Source organism: Motacilla alba, chromosome 2 (assembly GCF_015832195.1).
Source record: "Motacilla alba alba isolate MOTALB_02 chromosome 2, Motacilla_alba_V1.0_pri, whole genome shotgun sequence".
NCBI classification, from domain to species: Eukaryota; Metazoa; Chordata; class Aves; order Passeriformes; family Motacillidae; genus Motacilla; species Motacilla alba.
The window spans coordinates 138,451,255-138,467,552 of record NC_052017.1 but is presented as its reverse complement, the minus strand read 5'-3'; the positions used below and the strand labels follow the sequence as shown (position 1 = coordinate 138,467,552).

Below are 16,298 nucleotides of genomic sequence, written 5' to 3'. Positions count from 1 at the left end.
TTTTTTTTTGGCAGTTACTATGCAGCCGCATCATCTTGTGTTCATTGTCACCACGCAACATGTGGTGCTGGTGGAAGGCTGGGGCTGCAGAGGCTGGGGGAGATGTATGGGGGACTCCCTGTTTGGTGGCAGCTTGAGTGTTTGTAAATATGAACCAAGCCTGAAATTAGATTCTTCAGGAGAAGCACTTGAAAACAAACAGTGGGCTCCAAACCCGTGGCCATTCTGCTCCTGATCTTGCTGCACATATTTAGTACAACATCCTTTCTATAGTGTTACTCTGGATGTAGTTTTCGCTGGAAAAGAGGTTTATAGCATTATTAAAAAGTTGGAATAAAATGAAAGCAAATGACCTTTTATAGGTGTAATTTTAATTTAATTGGACTGAGTCCAATTTGGTGGAATAGAAGATGAGAGGTAAAGGTTGTGTCCAGGGCAATGGAAATGGAAACATGACCAATTTTCCCATAAATAACATTACAATATCCAAATCTAATTGCTTTTAACTATAGCCTCATTGTGCAAATTATCTTTCATTACTGTGCCAAATCAATTTCAATTAATACTGATGTGTGAATAATTCAGGCATGACATTTGAATGATGCATATCCAGATGACAGTTTATAAGTGCCTGTTTGAGAAAGGTACAAGGACTTCGTATTTTTAGAGAGTTGATTTAAAGTAAACAAAAAACTGCAATTATTACATGAGATACCTTTTGTCATTAAGCGTATACATTGCAGTATGCATAAATAATGGGACGAAATAATCTAACTCTATACGCAGGGCCACTTTTGAAATGAGTTTTGAGATAATTTGAATAGTTCCTTGCAAGAGAGATTTAGTTCTGTAGAGCTATAAACATTGTTTGCTTTCCTTGATTGTGAACCTTTCTGATTTTCCAACATTCTCATTCTCCTGCCTTGTGTAGAGTCATAGGATAGAAGAGAGTAAGAGGGTGATAAGGATAACCAGGAGTATTGGTATAGCTTTCATTAGAGAAAGACCAAACAAACCTGTGTTTGAAGAGGAATGAATAGAGGAGAATTTCATGAATGTTGTATAGAAGTGGGAAGAGAAAGGATTAATAACCTGGTTTGAAGTATGAGAACGGTACCCTAACTCCACTGAAAAAAAAAAAAACCAACAGGTTTTAAACCAAGCAATATTAAAAATACACTCACAGAATGTGTGACTACATTGCAGAACTTTCTGCTGCAAACTGATTTATAGCTAGAGGGACTTGAAGGATTGAAAAAAGGGTTTCAAAATTTGATGGAGATTTTTCGGTCATTGCCATCGATCACCCCATCGGGTGAGCTCAAGAAGTTCTTAAACATCTGTGTAGGAAGGTGTCCCTCCCTGCAGTCTTATCACCTCTGTGTCACTCTCTGTGGCCTTTTTTGTGTGCTCTCTTCTAACACATCTTCTGCTGGTGGCTACTGATTGTAGGATACTGAGAAGAGGGACATTTATGCAGACACTGGTTAATGTTAAGGTATGTTCCTTTCTAACTGAGTACCCTCCAAAACCTGAACGCTGAAAGGGTCAGGTGAGTAGTGGCTGGGTTTTGAAAACAAAATTAAATACTGGAGGAGTTCCTGACCATGAAACTTAGTGCTTTTAATTAGAGCAACATAGAGATTTAGGGGTGAAAGTGTACAGCTCAGCAGCTAACCCACTGCTACAGAGTTTGCATAGGTTTGTCATTCCTCGTTTTCAAATTAGGGCCGAGGCTGTAAACTGCAATTTTCACTTCTAGGCTCAGGGTAGAAGAATGTGTTCTGAAAACATTTTCTTTTGATTTCAGAGAGTCATTAGAGATCTGAACGCATTCTAATCCTCTTATATTTTCCTCATTAGATTTGGATTACTGCAGCCAAGCAAGGGGTGAAAGCTGGCACATTCTTCTGGTCTATGTAAGTGCCTTCTGTTTTCTGGAGATTTTTAACTAATAATTCAGAATTAATTCAATGTAAGTATTTATTAAGTTGTTTTCCTTTCTCTAATCATTCGGTAGGTTGGAGGTATCTCTACCTGTAACCCTCTGTTTGTGCAGTGTTTCTGATAACTGAAGCTGAATCTAACTGTTTGCTGCTTTAGATTCATGCACTGACTTTTAACAGTTGCCTAAAGAAAAGATGTGTGCCTGTGTGAAAAATTTCTGTCTTTCATTTCAAAGTGTGTTTTTTTTGCTTTCTTAGTATTTCTAGCAATGTTTCTTAGTCCTTTGAGTGTGGAAAACTCTTATTGTCCTCTTATGTTAATTGACATTATTAGTCTAACTTACTTAAAGTTCTGATTCATTCATTTTACAGTACAGCCTGTCCTTTGAGCAAGATTCCAAATTTCCCATTCCTAAGAGACAGCCTTGAGGATCTCTGCTGTTTGTTCTCTTGTTTTATGATTCCAACTTATTTTCCCTTGTTCCCACTAAAATGTATCTTTACAACCAAAAATGAATGAATTTTGATACTTTTTGAGGAATTTGTGTAGATCAGTCTTTCTATTACAGCTTATGGCAGGATTTCAGGAGCAAAGAAAATGTTTAAGCTACAAGACTGAAGTAATAAGGGGATTTGACTACTTTTCTTTTGTGATTCCTTTAGAAATAATATGGTTTACTGTTCTAAATATCATAAAGCACATGGAAGGAATAATAAAACACACTACAAGCCGATGATAGGTTTAGGCTTGCAAGATGAAATCTGACAGAGCTCCACTCTGGTGCTCTACAAACTAAGCTATAGCTACATAGTCTACATAAACACCCTGGCCAATGCATGCTTGGGGATACAAAATGTAAAAAAGGTGGCTAAGAACAGGTTGTATGAATGGCACTAGTAAAAAAGGGAGCGAGGCAGCCAATTTATGTATGATTGCTTAAAACTGTATTATTTCATTCGGTATGCAGAATATATTTGAGAGAATTTTCAGACAGGCTTTTTCAGGAAAACAGAATTTTCAAAATATTTTAGTCAGAAATTAGCTAATTGAACTAATGGATTTTCTTTTTTTCATATTGCACAAGTAATAAAAACATAAAAGTTGGACAGTATCCAGAATTATTATTCCAGTTTAAAATTTTGCCTTATTTGCAAATTTTATATAAATTCTCATTTTTATGGTTTTTTACAAGCCAAAGTTCTCCATGTAGCTGGAGACTGAGGACTGCTGTTTGTCCACAAGGCATTAAAAACTAAGGTATTTGCAAATGGCTGCTGCCATCTCTGTTTCTCTGCCAGAGGTTTCCATAGAGTGCTGAATTCAGTTCATTATGGTGATGGATGGTGGTGTGTGATTCCTGCCTTGGGATTCTGCTGTTGAGCTAATGGATTCTGGACTGACTGTGCCATTGTATTAAAATGACTGTGTGGTCACTGGCCTACAGAACTTTCCTAAGATGAGATATTTGGAACTTCAGCAGTTTCTAGGGTTAGTCATTCTCATAGCATGAACTTGGCCTCAGCAGCCAAGTGAGAATGGCAACCACCGTAGAAGCAGTAAAGTGAGATGGGTCTGTTCTGCAGAGTGAGAAGCTGTCAGGGTTCAAGTCCCTGTGCTGCTGGCCTGGTATTTCAGATGATTCACCCCAGCCTAGCCCTTAGTGGCTACTGTTAAGGCAATGGAAATTTTTCCTGTGTCTGGAAACAGGAAAAAGGAGTACTACCAGAGTAGGGTTGTTTTTTAAACCTGTACTGATGTGAGCAATATAATGGATTTTACCCATGCCAGCTATCCAATGGCAGCATACAAAAAAGGCTCATTTGGGTTAAAGCCACCAGAATGGATCTTTTATTCACTCCTGCTTAGAAGAGGTAGATTTATTGCTTTGAGTTCTGACTACATTTGTGAACTTTTAATCATCTTTCTTTTGGAGTATGTAGACATTCAGGAGGTGTGATGTGATTCTGTTTGCAAATTAAGAATCAGTTAAGCAACAAAGAAGATAGAGCATGCTAAAAGCAAATTATGCTATTATGATACATTATATTAATATTAAATTCAGTTCATAGCAAGCATTTTGTTGATGCTTTTTGTATTCCATGATAACATAGTATATCTTTGTATTTTGTGGTCCAGTGTCATCCCCCATGAGCGCAGAATATTAACAATACTTCAGTGGTTGACCCTTCCAGACAATGAAAGGTAATTCACTTGTTATCTGCTGTTGGGTAACTACTAGTTTGTCTTCTCTTTATAAGTAGCTGGAAGAGCAAGCAAAAATTTAATTCAGAAATTAATTTTTGTCTGTTACATTGATTTAAGGATTTGTTTGGCTTTTGTGTTTAGTGTGAGTTCTTTGGGATTTAGGAGTTTTTTGGTTTGTTGGTTTGGGTTTTTTGGGGTTTTTTCCTGTCTGCTTTTAACGCTCAGCAGTTTGATTCTTCCAAATAAGTGTATGATATGAATTTATTTCTTATCAAGAAGCATGTAATTACATGGATTAACTCGCATTATTCTTATCCTGCTGAGCCTAATATGGTTTAACAACCTTACAGGCAATGGCAGTTGTAGAACTGGACACCAAGCTCTAGGAAAATGTTAAGATTTTAATTATGAGTGAGTTTTAGTACACAAGTTCCCACATGCTGCTGCAAGGCTTAGGCAAGCTGCTGTTGGGATTTCTCCTACCAGATTTAGAATGAGCATGTGTCCTCAGATGGTACCCCATGTGCCTCCTTGCCTGTGTTCTTGGGTTTAATAAAGCTGCAAAACAACTAATCATGCCATGGAAACAGAGAACTGCTAAATGATTGTAGGATTCTATGACTGAGAAACAGTTCTTTTTCCATAGAGCTAAGTCTCATTGGAAAGCTGACTCGATTTGACTTGACCTGGCTAGCCTGTGTTTTTGTGGTGTTGTCAAAGGAAAGCTAACCTGATCAAGACCTTTCTTTCTTTCAGGCCTTACGTTTATGCCTTCTACTCTGAGCAACCAGATGCTGCTGGCCACAGATATGGTCCTTTCAACTCAGAGGTTAGCACAGTTTTTTTTTTCTACAGAAAAAGCAGGTGTCTCTAATACTTTCTTTTCCCCCAAACATATTGATGCTGCTCAGGAGTAACATTTTTAGCAACTTTGTTTTCACCTGTTTCTGCAGTATGCTTCCCCTCTGCCAGAGAAAACAAAGTTGTCTTCTAAAGGATTTATCATGTAAAATTCACTCCTGGGAGAAGGAACTGCCTGTGCCTTTCAAGAGGATATTTCTTGGTGTGATAAGATAATGCAAATGGAAAGATTTATTTGGTGAAGACAGGAGTATATTTGCATGCAACAACATAATTTAAATTTCTTCTAACAGTTTATCCTTCTGAAAAGTAATTAAAATGTAATACAGAAAATATTGAGATAAAATGTAGAGAAGAAAAAAAGCTTTATTTAAAGCTGACAGCCAGCAGTAGCCAAAGTAATAATTCCAGTCTGTCAGGAAATGTAAAAAGCTGCAAGTTCCAGTTTTATATAGGCCCCACAGGGGTTCAGAAAGCTTTTCCAATAATGTTCCCTCAGGACCATACTGTTGAGTTTGGAAAAACTTTTAAAGCACCATAAGGCATTTTAATGAAAAATTATGTGCAACATGCTGCAGTAGTTTAACCCCTTGTTTGACTTTGTGTAGCTGGCTGGGACTGATGGATATTGTTTCCCCTGACAACACTGTCCAGGTGACAAGAACTTAGAGAAAATGCACTTGTCTGGGATATGTGGGGAGGAAAAGTAAATGCTCTACCCAAATATCTTGCTTTGAGTGGCTGGGATCTGGCATTTCCAGTGATTTCTGACATCCTGTGAAGGTCCCCTAGTTTCAGTGCAAATGCATGCCTGCAGATTCCCATCACAAGACTGCAGGAGTTTATATGTAAGATTTTCAAAGGGTAAACAAATGTGTGCAATCTTCAAAAATAGAGGAGTGTATCAGATGCCTACCCCGTGGAAGGCAATTGCAATCTCCTTGAGCAGCCAGGTACCCAGCAGTAGTTTCTTATTTGTTAGGTTTATATCTGGTGGCTGTTCTTGACAGTAGAAGAGAGCAAAGAGAAGCAGCATTAATATTTTGTAGTGTAGTTGAGATATTTGGGCTGTTTAAACAGTTTGCAGTGGTTATGAAGCTGCTGCAGGTAGCAGCCCTGTTGGAGAAGTTTGAGCCATGGTCCTAAACCAGTGGGTGTGAGGAATTATTCCAAATCAGCTCTGAAATACCATGTTGGATGGAGAGAAGCAGTCCTTTTTCTGGATTAGCAAGGGTTAAGATCTGCCAACACTTGCTAAATTGACAGACATAGATATGTGTCCATGTTGTCATTTGGCTCAGGAGTTGTGTCTGATTCAGTCAGGCAAGGTACTGGTAAATGGAAGCTCTCTGATTTAATGATGTAGTTCTAATACTGCCTTATAATTCCTCTTAGTGAAGTGTTACCATTACTATATGTGCCTTATGACTGAAAACTTTTATTTTATTTATCTGGATGCAGCCACTTCCTTCTGAACAGAATTATGGAGCTTTTTCCATGGGCTTAAAAGGGGAGTATTAAGATGATGGCATTGAAAACGTTCTTTCAACTGTGGTGTTTAACAAATCTGCTTAGCATCCAATGTGGCAGTCTAGTTTCAGGTTAATTATAAAAGTCTAAAAAGTGACGTGTATAAAAGTGTTCAGAATAGGAAAAGTCATTATAAAAGCAAAAAGTCACCAACGGCTCTTCCTGTAGGGGGGTTCTTGTGGATCGTTATCTAAGGTTGATCTCTAATTGCAAGGCAAAGCTTCAGCTCTTAATAAGTGTGAATTAATAGCTTATGAGAGTTTTGCAAATAGATAGTTTCATGTCATTTGTATTAAACACAAGAAGACCATGAAACTGATTTTTAGCAAATTGAGAACAGATGACTTAGCAGAAGAGCATGTATGGGTTTGCAGTTCAAGCAGTGGACCCAACTTTGTGAATGGAAACTTAAGTAAACGAATACAGCTGTGTAAGTACACAGATGCTGAGCTTTGCTAGGGGCCTGGTTTTGGGATAGAAGAGCTAGAGGAAGCATTTTATATTGTTTCTCTTAACACTGGTTTCAGTATTTAGAAGCTATGAAATTTACATCATCTGGAAGAAAGTCCTCAAAAGGATCCCCTCTAGCTAATTCCTTGATACCAAGGGCATGACTTCCCTGTGAAATAGTTTTTATCTTGTGTATGGCTGACAGCAGTTAGACATTTGAAGTGTTATTGACCATTTTTCTTCATGCAAAGGCAGATCAACCAACCAAGCTTGAAAAGAAGCTTGTAACAACTCTGTGTTACATTTACAATGGGCTTCTTATTTCTTCTTTTGAGGAGTGAATATTTCATGCTGATTTTTCTTACTGCAGTTAGTAGTTTGAAGAATAGTTATTTACCTTGAAAACCTCCAAATCTTTATTAGAATTAAGGGAGTTTTTATTTGAGCTTATTATACCAAATAATGTTCTAAATTTTATTTTAAATGTATAATCTTAGAGGTTTAATGGCATCCATATGGCTCTTAGGTCTTCCCAGCACATGCACAGCAGCCTGTGTGCAGAGTGTCTTAAAACAAGAAGCAAAGGGACTTAGATACACTTAAAATTTATTGGTGAATTGCCAGTGTTTTTTATAGAAATGGAATTGATATTATAGCTAATCTCCACAAGTGTAACTTTGCATATCCACTAACATGAATTTCAGTGTAAATGGGTTCATTGTCTAGGCTTTGGAGTTTGGTGGGGGTTTTTTGTTTGGTTTGGTTTTTTTTTTTTGCTTTGGGGTGGGATCATTTTATGATTTTTTTTTTCCTTTAAAAACATTTTGGGGGTATTTCAGTGGGTTCTGTTATGTTTCCAGGAGCAGTTGTGGGAGTTATAAAATAATATGCTTGCTTTTGATTTACTTCTGCCTTTTTTTTTTTTCTTTCCCTCTGTGCTTCTGCAGTTGAACTCTGGTAGGTTGGTCCATCCAGGTCAAGAAGCAAAGCTTTGGCTGGCTGGTTACCCTTGTGATGTTACAGTTTCCTTCTGTAAGCGGGGAGGGATTCCGTCCCCTCCTCCATAACTCTGTTCTGACTCTTCTCAAGCAAGACTAAGAATTGGCTGGTTAATAAGAACTTGGCTTTTTTTTTTTTTCCTAGCTAACTTTTTTTTTTTTACATAAAATATTCTAGAAATATACTACCATAAGAGCCCTGAAATACATCAAAATCTGGCTGTGCTAAGCCATTTCTGCTGCTCCTCTAACATGCTGTCTTGAGACAGTCACCTCAGTGTTCAGGCCGGGGTCTCCCGCGCTCGCGTGTTTCTGGCATTGTGGAGCTCTGTCTGAGCCAATTCAGAGACAGTGAAATGAGAATCCTTCCTTTCCCTGCTGCTCCCCTCATCAGGACTGCACAAAGCTTGAAGCGTTTTAGAAACAGAAAACTCTGGTGCTGCTTTATTAAAATGCCTTTCTGGAGAAAGACGAATGAGACTGGACTAGAATCTCCTTTCCAGCTGCTTGCGTTGGAAGCACTGAAACAGCATGGCAGATGGTAACATCCCCTTCTTCCCCTTCCCTGTTTATGGAGCTCTGTAACTCAACAACTGGGAGAAGCTGCCTAAGTACATAGAACTTAATTACCATCATAAATCTCTAACTCTCCCCCAGCCCACTCAGCTTGCTCCATTGCAGTTTGTGGTTTATCTCCTGGTAGGTGTCACCTGTCACCTCTTCTCACACCATCTCGAGCAGTGCCAAGAGCCTGCAAGTTGTGTGACAGTCAGCAAGAGTGGGACAGTTTAAAATTACAAGCAAGTTGATTAATGGGAGAGTATTTTATTCTAGCTAGATCTTAGGGTTTTTTTTCCATCTACATTTTTTATTTTTCCTTCCATAAGTCTATCCTAGGTAATTGTGTTTTTAGGAACAATACCATTACCCAATGAGATGCCACTCTGAAATTGCTATGAAATTAAATTCTCAAAAAGCCCATGAAGCTGGTAATAAGGCAGGTAGCAGCACACATTTCTCATGCACTGCCACTAATGTGCCCCGCCCAGCTAATTTGAAGCTCCATGTTAACTGAGTCTCACCTGCATAGCTCTGATCTGCAGACCCCAAATAGGGTTCTGGTGATTTCAGTGAGGTGCTAGGTGTGGCACACAGTAGTGGTACCTGCTAGTGCTGTGGATGAGGGTACTTGATTTCACTGACTCATCCAAAACATTGGTTTGGAAAACCTTACAGAAGTCATTGAAACTGGATAGCCTCTAATACTCACACCTGAACTGTTGTTCAAGTGAAATGTTGCATTTCCACCAGCCCTACCCTGGACATTCATTAAGTTGTGTGCAGTGAATTTTGCTGTGATTTAAATTAACCTAAATCTCAGTAATATTAGTGGATTAATATTTGATAAGTAATACCCCCTATATAACTATGTCTTTTCAAACACAGAAGCCCCACCTATCTTTACAAACATCAATTTAATTTGCTTTTATGCTGTCTGCTCTTGTAACTGCTGTTCTGCTTTCAGTACAATTTGTTGAATTCCTTCTTAAAAAGGGGTAGATCCTAAATTGTCCAAAAGCCTAAATATTTGATAAGTCCGTAGCATTTATGCTTCAGGATTATCTGGCACAGGTAGCTTTACTATCTGATGCGAGTTGAGACAGGCTTTTTTTCTGAGTCCAGACATCTCTCCCTGCCAGTACAGGAGAGTAGTTATGGCTCCCCTCTTACTCCGCCTAAGAGACCTAAGAGAAAGCTTCCTCCTAAAAGGAGACAGGAAAGACCAGTTGCAGCTCCAAAGAAAAGAAGAAAATTACATAGAGTGGATCAATATTCTACGGAAACTCGTCGGAAGAAAGTAAGTTCCAAAAATTTGTGATGGAAGTGCCACTTTTTAGGCGCTAAGCTGTCTTTATTTTTTTCAATTCAGGAGTTCGCTCCATGCCTCAGGTTGGGATTTTGCAGCCAAAACTTTTATAAATTTACTGAAGGACCCAAAGAAGAGCAGCCAAACCAGACCAAGCCTTCTGGGAGCTGTGTTTTTCTTGTTTCAGACTGTTTGCATTAGGGAAAGTTATCTTTATAATCTCTTTATTTTTTGAAACCCAGCCATCAGCTGGAGGTAATGTCAGAAAAATCTGTGGGAAGACACTACCACTGCTGCTAAACCTTCTGAACTATTACAAGTTCTGCAATATGTTGTAGCCTCAGTAACTCCCAGCTCATGGGAGCATGGTGATTATTTGAGGTTTTGTGTCTAGTCATCATGGTTGTGGAAATACCCTGAAAATGTGACTAATAAAATCTAAAACAGATATAGAACATTTGTTTTAAAAATACACATTTAAAAGTAATTTTGTGACTTTGGATGGTAAGGAATTTTTCTTGCAGGATTTCTGAATGGTGTATTTGCAAGAGGTGGTGTGTAAGTCTGTCACAGGAAAGTCAAGGAAAACATCAAATGGAAATTGTTTTATTAGGAAAAAAAGTGCAAGTAGATGAAAAGAGTATTCCTTAGTGTACTGTCTTTATCCACCTGGCACCAACAATCTACATATTTCTCCTTTAAGCTAGAAACAAAAGCCTTTACACTCCACAGTATCCTACAAGAGGTTATAAACATTCTTCTCAAGAGATTTTTTGCAGGAATGTTTTTTGACTTGTTGCCCAATTCAACTTTAAAGAGTTATTTTGAGACACATTATTTAAGTGTAAAAACATGGCAGACAGGGACATGCAAAAAAAATCATGTACAGAACCCCAGTAATTTTCCTGAGAACTTTTAACATTTTCAGATTTATTTGAGAGGCGAACTAATGACTACAATGGATGATATTGCTATTACTCACTAATTTGCCATTCCAAGCTATATGCTTTGGACATGAAATAGAGTAGAAATAATATTCCTAGTGATGTGAACATATGTTGCTTTCTTTCTTTAAACAAAAAGGTCATCCAAACTTACCCCTAAAGAACTTTTTCTTATAAGTCAGCTGTGAAAATTTGACACCATCATTTCAGAAAAAAACCCCACTACTATTATGCAATAGTTGCCATCATATCTGCAAGTTAATCTTTTGATGCTGTTTGACAGCAATGAAATGATGTACAGGATGGATCCTACCAATTATTAAAAAAAATTAAAAATAAGATTCTTTCTTTCTTTCTTTCTTCCTTCTAATCAAACTTCCTCTATGGGAAAACTTGTGAGAGAATCTGGCTGGTTTTTTATGCTTCAGGTACCACCTCCAGCACTTTCACAATGCTACAAAACTCTTTATTGTAGCACTATCCTAAAAATCCATATATAAAAGATAAAAATGGTTGAAAATGTCTTGAAAGATAAAATGGTTCTGTAGAGTCTTCCAAAGTGTTGATAATAGGTGAAGAAAGGTTTATGCAACAGCTTTATTTGTTTGCCAGTAAATCTTTGAAAGTTACATCTGGGAGGAGCTGTAAGAGGAGGTCAGATTGCTGAAGAAGGTAGCCAAACACAACTCTCACTTGAAATCCTTGAATTATTGTTGCTGTTTATCATCATTATTAAGTTTTAAAAGAAGACTCAAGCTTGCTCACAAAAGAAAACATTACTGGAAACCTGTCTGGATTTCCAGCTCCATTGAATATGCTTTGGATTCTGAATAAAAGTTACATTTCCTTATATGATTGACACAATATAAATAGACTTCCTTAAAAATGGAATTTCCATTTGCAGAAGAAACTCCTTGTATTGGAGAGTGAAAGAATGCTGAAACAGAGAATTTTGCTTTTTTCTGAACTTGAAGGTTTCAAAGTTTTAACTTGAATGACTACTTAGGCTTTCCTGAATTAAAACATTTCAAAATTTCACCCTTTGGCTGAACCACTTCCATATGTTGCAGAAATTGTTCCTCCTGTTCCCCACTGTGATTCCTTCTCCTGTAAGTCCCTTCTCTCTTTATTTATAGTGTCACATGGGAGTTCACATTTCCTGTCTTGTAACCTAGCAGACTCATTTAACATCTCTCCCTTAATGACTCAGGCAGAGGGAGAATTTCTGAACCATCTCTTTCTGGGTCACACTAACATGGTGTTTATTTTACAAAATTCTGCTGAAATCTAGTTTTTTCTCACCCCGAATTCATCATTCTCTTTGTCATTGGAAGGATTTTTTATTGTGGATACTTGAACCAGCCAAATCAAACAGACAAGTGAGGAAGAAGTTGCCGTATAGTGACAACAAATGTTTTCTTCTCAAAATCAAAACAAAATGAGTCTTCTGCCTAAAATCTTACTTTTCCCCTCTCTGTGCCATCTGGTAAAAAAATGTTTCATTTTCTTAAGGCTGAGAACATAGGCTTGTGTCTTGCTTTTTTCAGTTTTTTGAGCGGTTTTGGGTTTTTTGTTTTGTTTTGTTTCATATTTTTTTTGTTTTGTTTTTTAATGAAAAAGAAACTTCAATTAAGAAATCACAGTACAGTATCTGTATTCTCTGGAGCCTGCTGACAATTTTGCCAGAGCTGTCATTTGAGGTGTTGGAAACTCTTGGCTTTGAAGCTGAAGAACACTCACTCTGAGCCCCCTCTGCTACTCAAGTGACTTGCATCTTGTCATCCTGGTGTCAGATGTCCTTTGAAGTGAACTTCATTAAGTGCCTTGGCATGTGAATCCCAAGTCTAAAGCTTCATTTCATGCTCATTTTTTGACTAAACCATTCACATGAAATACTGTTTTCTTTTAAAAGCACTGCTTTCTATCTATACGAAACGACCTGGACACCAAAGTCACATGTGTTTTTCTGCTACCTACACATTGTTTTACCAACTGCAAACATGTTCATGGGAGGCCTAGGATCAGCCATAAAGACCTTTTGCTGTCTTGTCAGCATCTCAGCAAGGCTTTCGCACAATGAAATCATGGTGTGGATATACAAAAGGAAAAGGTACAATAATTGTAGGAGTAACAGCTCAGCCAAGGCTTTGCCTCTTGACCTGGATGATTTTCCCATCAGAGTTTTGCCAAAGGACCCCCATTTGTTGAAGTAGAAACATTACAATGACAGAATTAACTTTTTTTTCCTTCTGGATATTTATACAGATGATGGTGAATCCCCTGAGAGAGATTGACAAGACAGTAGGACAGCTAATGGATGGACTGAAACAATTGAAACTACATCGATGTGTCAATGTTATATTTGTTGGTGATCATGGTAAATTTTAAACAATAATATTTATGAGAAGATAAATGCATAAGCAATGTAGCTGTAAATATATAATAGGTAACCTAAATCAAAGTTCCATTTAAGATATTTTTGTGTTGATAGTTTTTCTGGTAGTTTAACTCTCCCAAAAAAAAAGCCAGTTGGTGTGGACTGGCCACTCAGCTCACCTGTTAATTGTCATCAAGGGACACTTCTCTTTCATAACAGTGATCTGGGTATTTACTTCTTTACTCAGAGCTTTTTAGATCTTGGTGTTTCTGATATCACATCCAAGTGTAGCTCTTCATGCATGTATTGGAGGACTATAATTTGCCTGGAATAATCTTCTTGTCAGTTTTTATGGAATGAAAAATTGAATAGCCTTGTTCTCCTGTACATGAGAAGAACAGGACTTCAGATTGAGATATTTCCATGGCAATTAGTAGGTCAAATTATCCTATTAGAAGAAAGACTGGAATATTTTTCTTATATCTGTGGAATATAAGACTGTGCCCCACTTAGATGGAAAAGTAATCAAAATAATGGAGGAAGGAGGTAAAAAGATTTTTCCTGGTCAGATGTCATCACCTAAAAGCACAGATATTATTTGGTAGGTCTTATTCCTTCAAACGTTAGAATAAGCTTTGCAATATGGGAAATAGTAAATATTAGCAAAGATAAAAAGAAAGTTTTATTAAAGGAAGACCTGGGTTTGCATAACTTTTTTAGTGATGCCACCAAAGGTCCTCTTCTTTTTAGGTCTTTATTCCTGACAGTCTCACATGAATGAACTGCTACATCAACAATAAAATAGCATATGCCTTGTTTCTGGATGTGGGTAGAGGAGGGTAAGGATCAGGCAGCTTTTCCAGGGGTGGCAGTTCTGTGCTGAGAACCTCCTGTGGCTGGCAGTACATTCCTCCCTGCCACAAATATCTGCAAGAGAAAATTGTTTATCTGCGGCTGCCTTAGAGCAGACCACCAACAGACAATACCTTTTGTGTGCCATTCCTCTTAAAATCATTTGTTTAAAAAGAAATAATCCCCAAAGTAGTACATTAAACTAGAAACAGACTTCGATTTTTCCATGAGTTTAATTTGGGGTTGAGTCAGTGCACACATGTTGTATGTGGTGACTGTTCCTACAGTGCCCAGACTGGTATTTCTCTTGCCCAGGCACTCCTAGTTTGAGTCCCACCAGTGTGTTATGTTGGAATTAGATGGCTGTAAAGAGCAAGTTTAGTCATCCAAAAGGAAATAATACTTAGGGTGATTGGGGTCTCCTTTTTTTTGCTGTTCTGGAAATTGTGTTTATTTTCAGGTTGGATTAATTTTGCATTTCCTTTCTGCAGGGATGGAAGACACAACTTGTGAAAGAACTGAATTTTTAAGTAACTATCTGACTAATGTGGATGATATAATTTTGCTGCCTGGATCTTTAGGGCGAATTCGCCCTAGGTCTAGCAATAACCTAAAGTGTAAGTTAATTTAATTGTACCTTTTATATCCTGAGAACTAGACTCTATTCCTTCCTTGAAATAATGCTGTCCACAGAGTATAAATTTGCAAGGTGTTGGCAGGAATTTCAGAGGGAATCCCACTGAAGACAGATGCTAGCTCCCTTTCCAATTTGTACTTCACAGACCCCACAGTGGTAGAACTGTTCAGGGGAGTGCTTAAAAGTTCTGGGTTAAGCCCCACTCTTTTATATCATGGAGGAATGTTCCAAGCCACTTTCACATGCCAGCTTATGTTGCATTGTGAGTTTATTCATGCACTTTTCTCCTCTGTCAACTAAAGCTGTATTTGGGTGATCTCAGCACTGCACAGCTTGGATGAAAAAAGAAAAAAAGCATCTGGTACATTTTATGAGCTAATAGGAAACAAGTGACTGTTAATTTTGAATTCAGTAGTTTTATCATACTTTTGGCATACATGAGAAGTCGTGTGGGTTTCTAAACAGCAACAGACAAGAGATATAACGAAGATTAGCGCATGTATCCAGGGCAAATGTTGGCAGTAAAACTACTTGTTATTTTGAATCATGCTTTTAGAAGTTTACCCTGACATAGTGTTTGAGATTAACTGATCTTTGACAATAGGTCTCAGGTCTCAGGCAGGAGTCCTCTGGTGAAACTAACTCTGTAATTTCAAGCATTTCAGACCAGCTGCCCTCCTTTTGCCTCCAGGGCAGCAGTACCAGGACAGGGCTTTGTGCCAGCACCCTGACTGCTCTGGTTCAGCTTACAAGGGCAAACCTGGCTTTGCCAGCAGTTTAAGCTAACATGCAAACTGTGTAACTCATAAGTAACCCATAAGTACCTGTGTTTTTTGCACCATATGTTTCCAAGAGCGACAAGTTTTGATAGAGGGGAAGATCTGACAGCTGGGATAGCCAAGTGTTCCCTCACAACACTTCATATATGCTCTGGGTGAGGACAAATTTCATAGAAAGATCCGTCTATGAAGATTAAATACTTCCAGAATAATAGCAAAAATCTTAAGAATGTGGTAAAACATCCGTAATACTGATTTGTGTATGCATTTTTTTTTACTATAAACTTTGCCTGGTAAAAAAAGTTTATAGTAAAATAAATCCATACACAAATCAGTATTTGGGTATTTATGCTCAAGTAATATATGATGAGCGTGTAAAGATCTGTTGAAAATAGTGTATATGTTATTCAAATTTTGTAGACTAGCATGAGACTGAATTCCTACACTACACAGTCTACTGAGAACAAATTTCAGTTCTGAGAAGTCTTTTTTTTTAAAGATCTTTCAATCCTTGTCTTTCCAAATTGCTGAGAAAAATAAGTTTTCCTGAGAGAATGAATGGCAATATGTTTCAAAAAGATCAGCTTGTCTGTGTGACCTCTGAGTCATACCACTGGTTTTCCCACAATAACATTTTCCTCTTTTGGCCTCTGTGTGCAGCTTTCTAGTTTGAATATTTGCAATTTCTTATAAATCAGCAGTTTGAATGTAGAACAAAGAAGCATGTTTCTTGCCTCTACTACTGGGTTTTGCCTCCTTAAATGGCAAATTACCAAATTCTTTATTCTTTATTGTTCCATAATACTGTCTCAATACTGCAAACACACCTTTGCAATGCAAAAGCCTGCTGC

The 16,298-nt window shown here is 37.7% G+C and overlaps 1 protein-coding gene across 9 annotated transcripts in view; it reads left to right on the top strand.

Annotated features, from left to right (window-relative positions):
- Positions 1–16,298, top strand: part of ENPP2 (ectonucleotide pyrophosphatase/phosphodiesterase 2) — a 72,009-nt gene that overhangs the window by 36,320 nt on the left and 19,391 nt on the right. For 6 of the 9 annotated variants that reach the window (XM_038127111.1, XM_038127113.1, XM_038127117.1 and 3 more), the window contains exons 9-14: positions 1,864–1,919; positions 4,084–4,149; positions 4,909–4,981; positions 9,697–9,849; positions 13,068–13,179; positions 14,523–14,648. In XM_038127111.1, coding sequence (XP_037983039.1) covers positions 1,864–1,919; positions 4,084–4,149; positions 4,909–4,981; positions 9,697–9,849; positions 13,068–13,179; positions 14,523–14,648 — 586 coding nt within the window. The remainder of the gene's footprint in view (positions 1–1,863; positions 1,920–4,083; positions 4,150–4,908; positions 4,982–9,696; positions 9,850–13,067; positions 13,180–14,522; positions 14,649–16,298) is intronic. The other 3 variants (XM_038127116.1, XM_038127119.1, XM_038127118.1) reach the window with 1 other exon arrangement.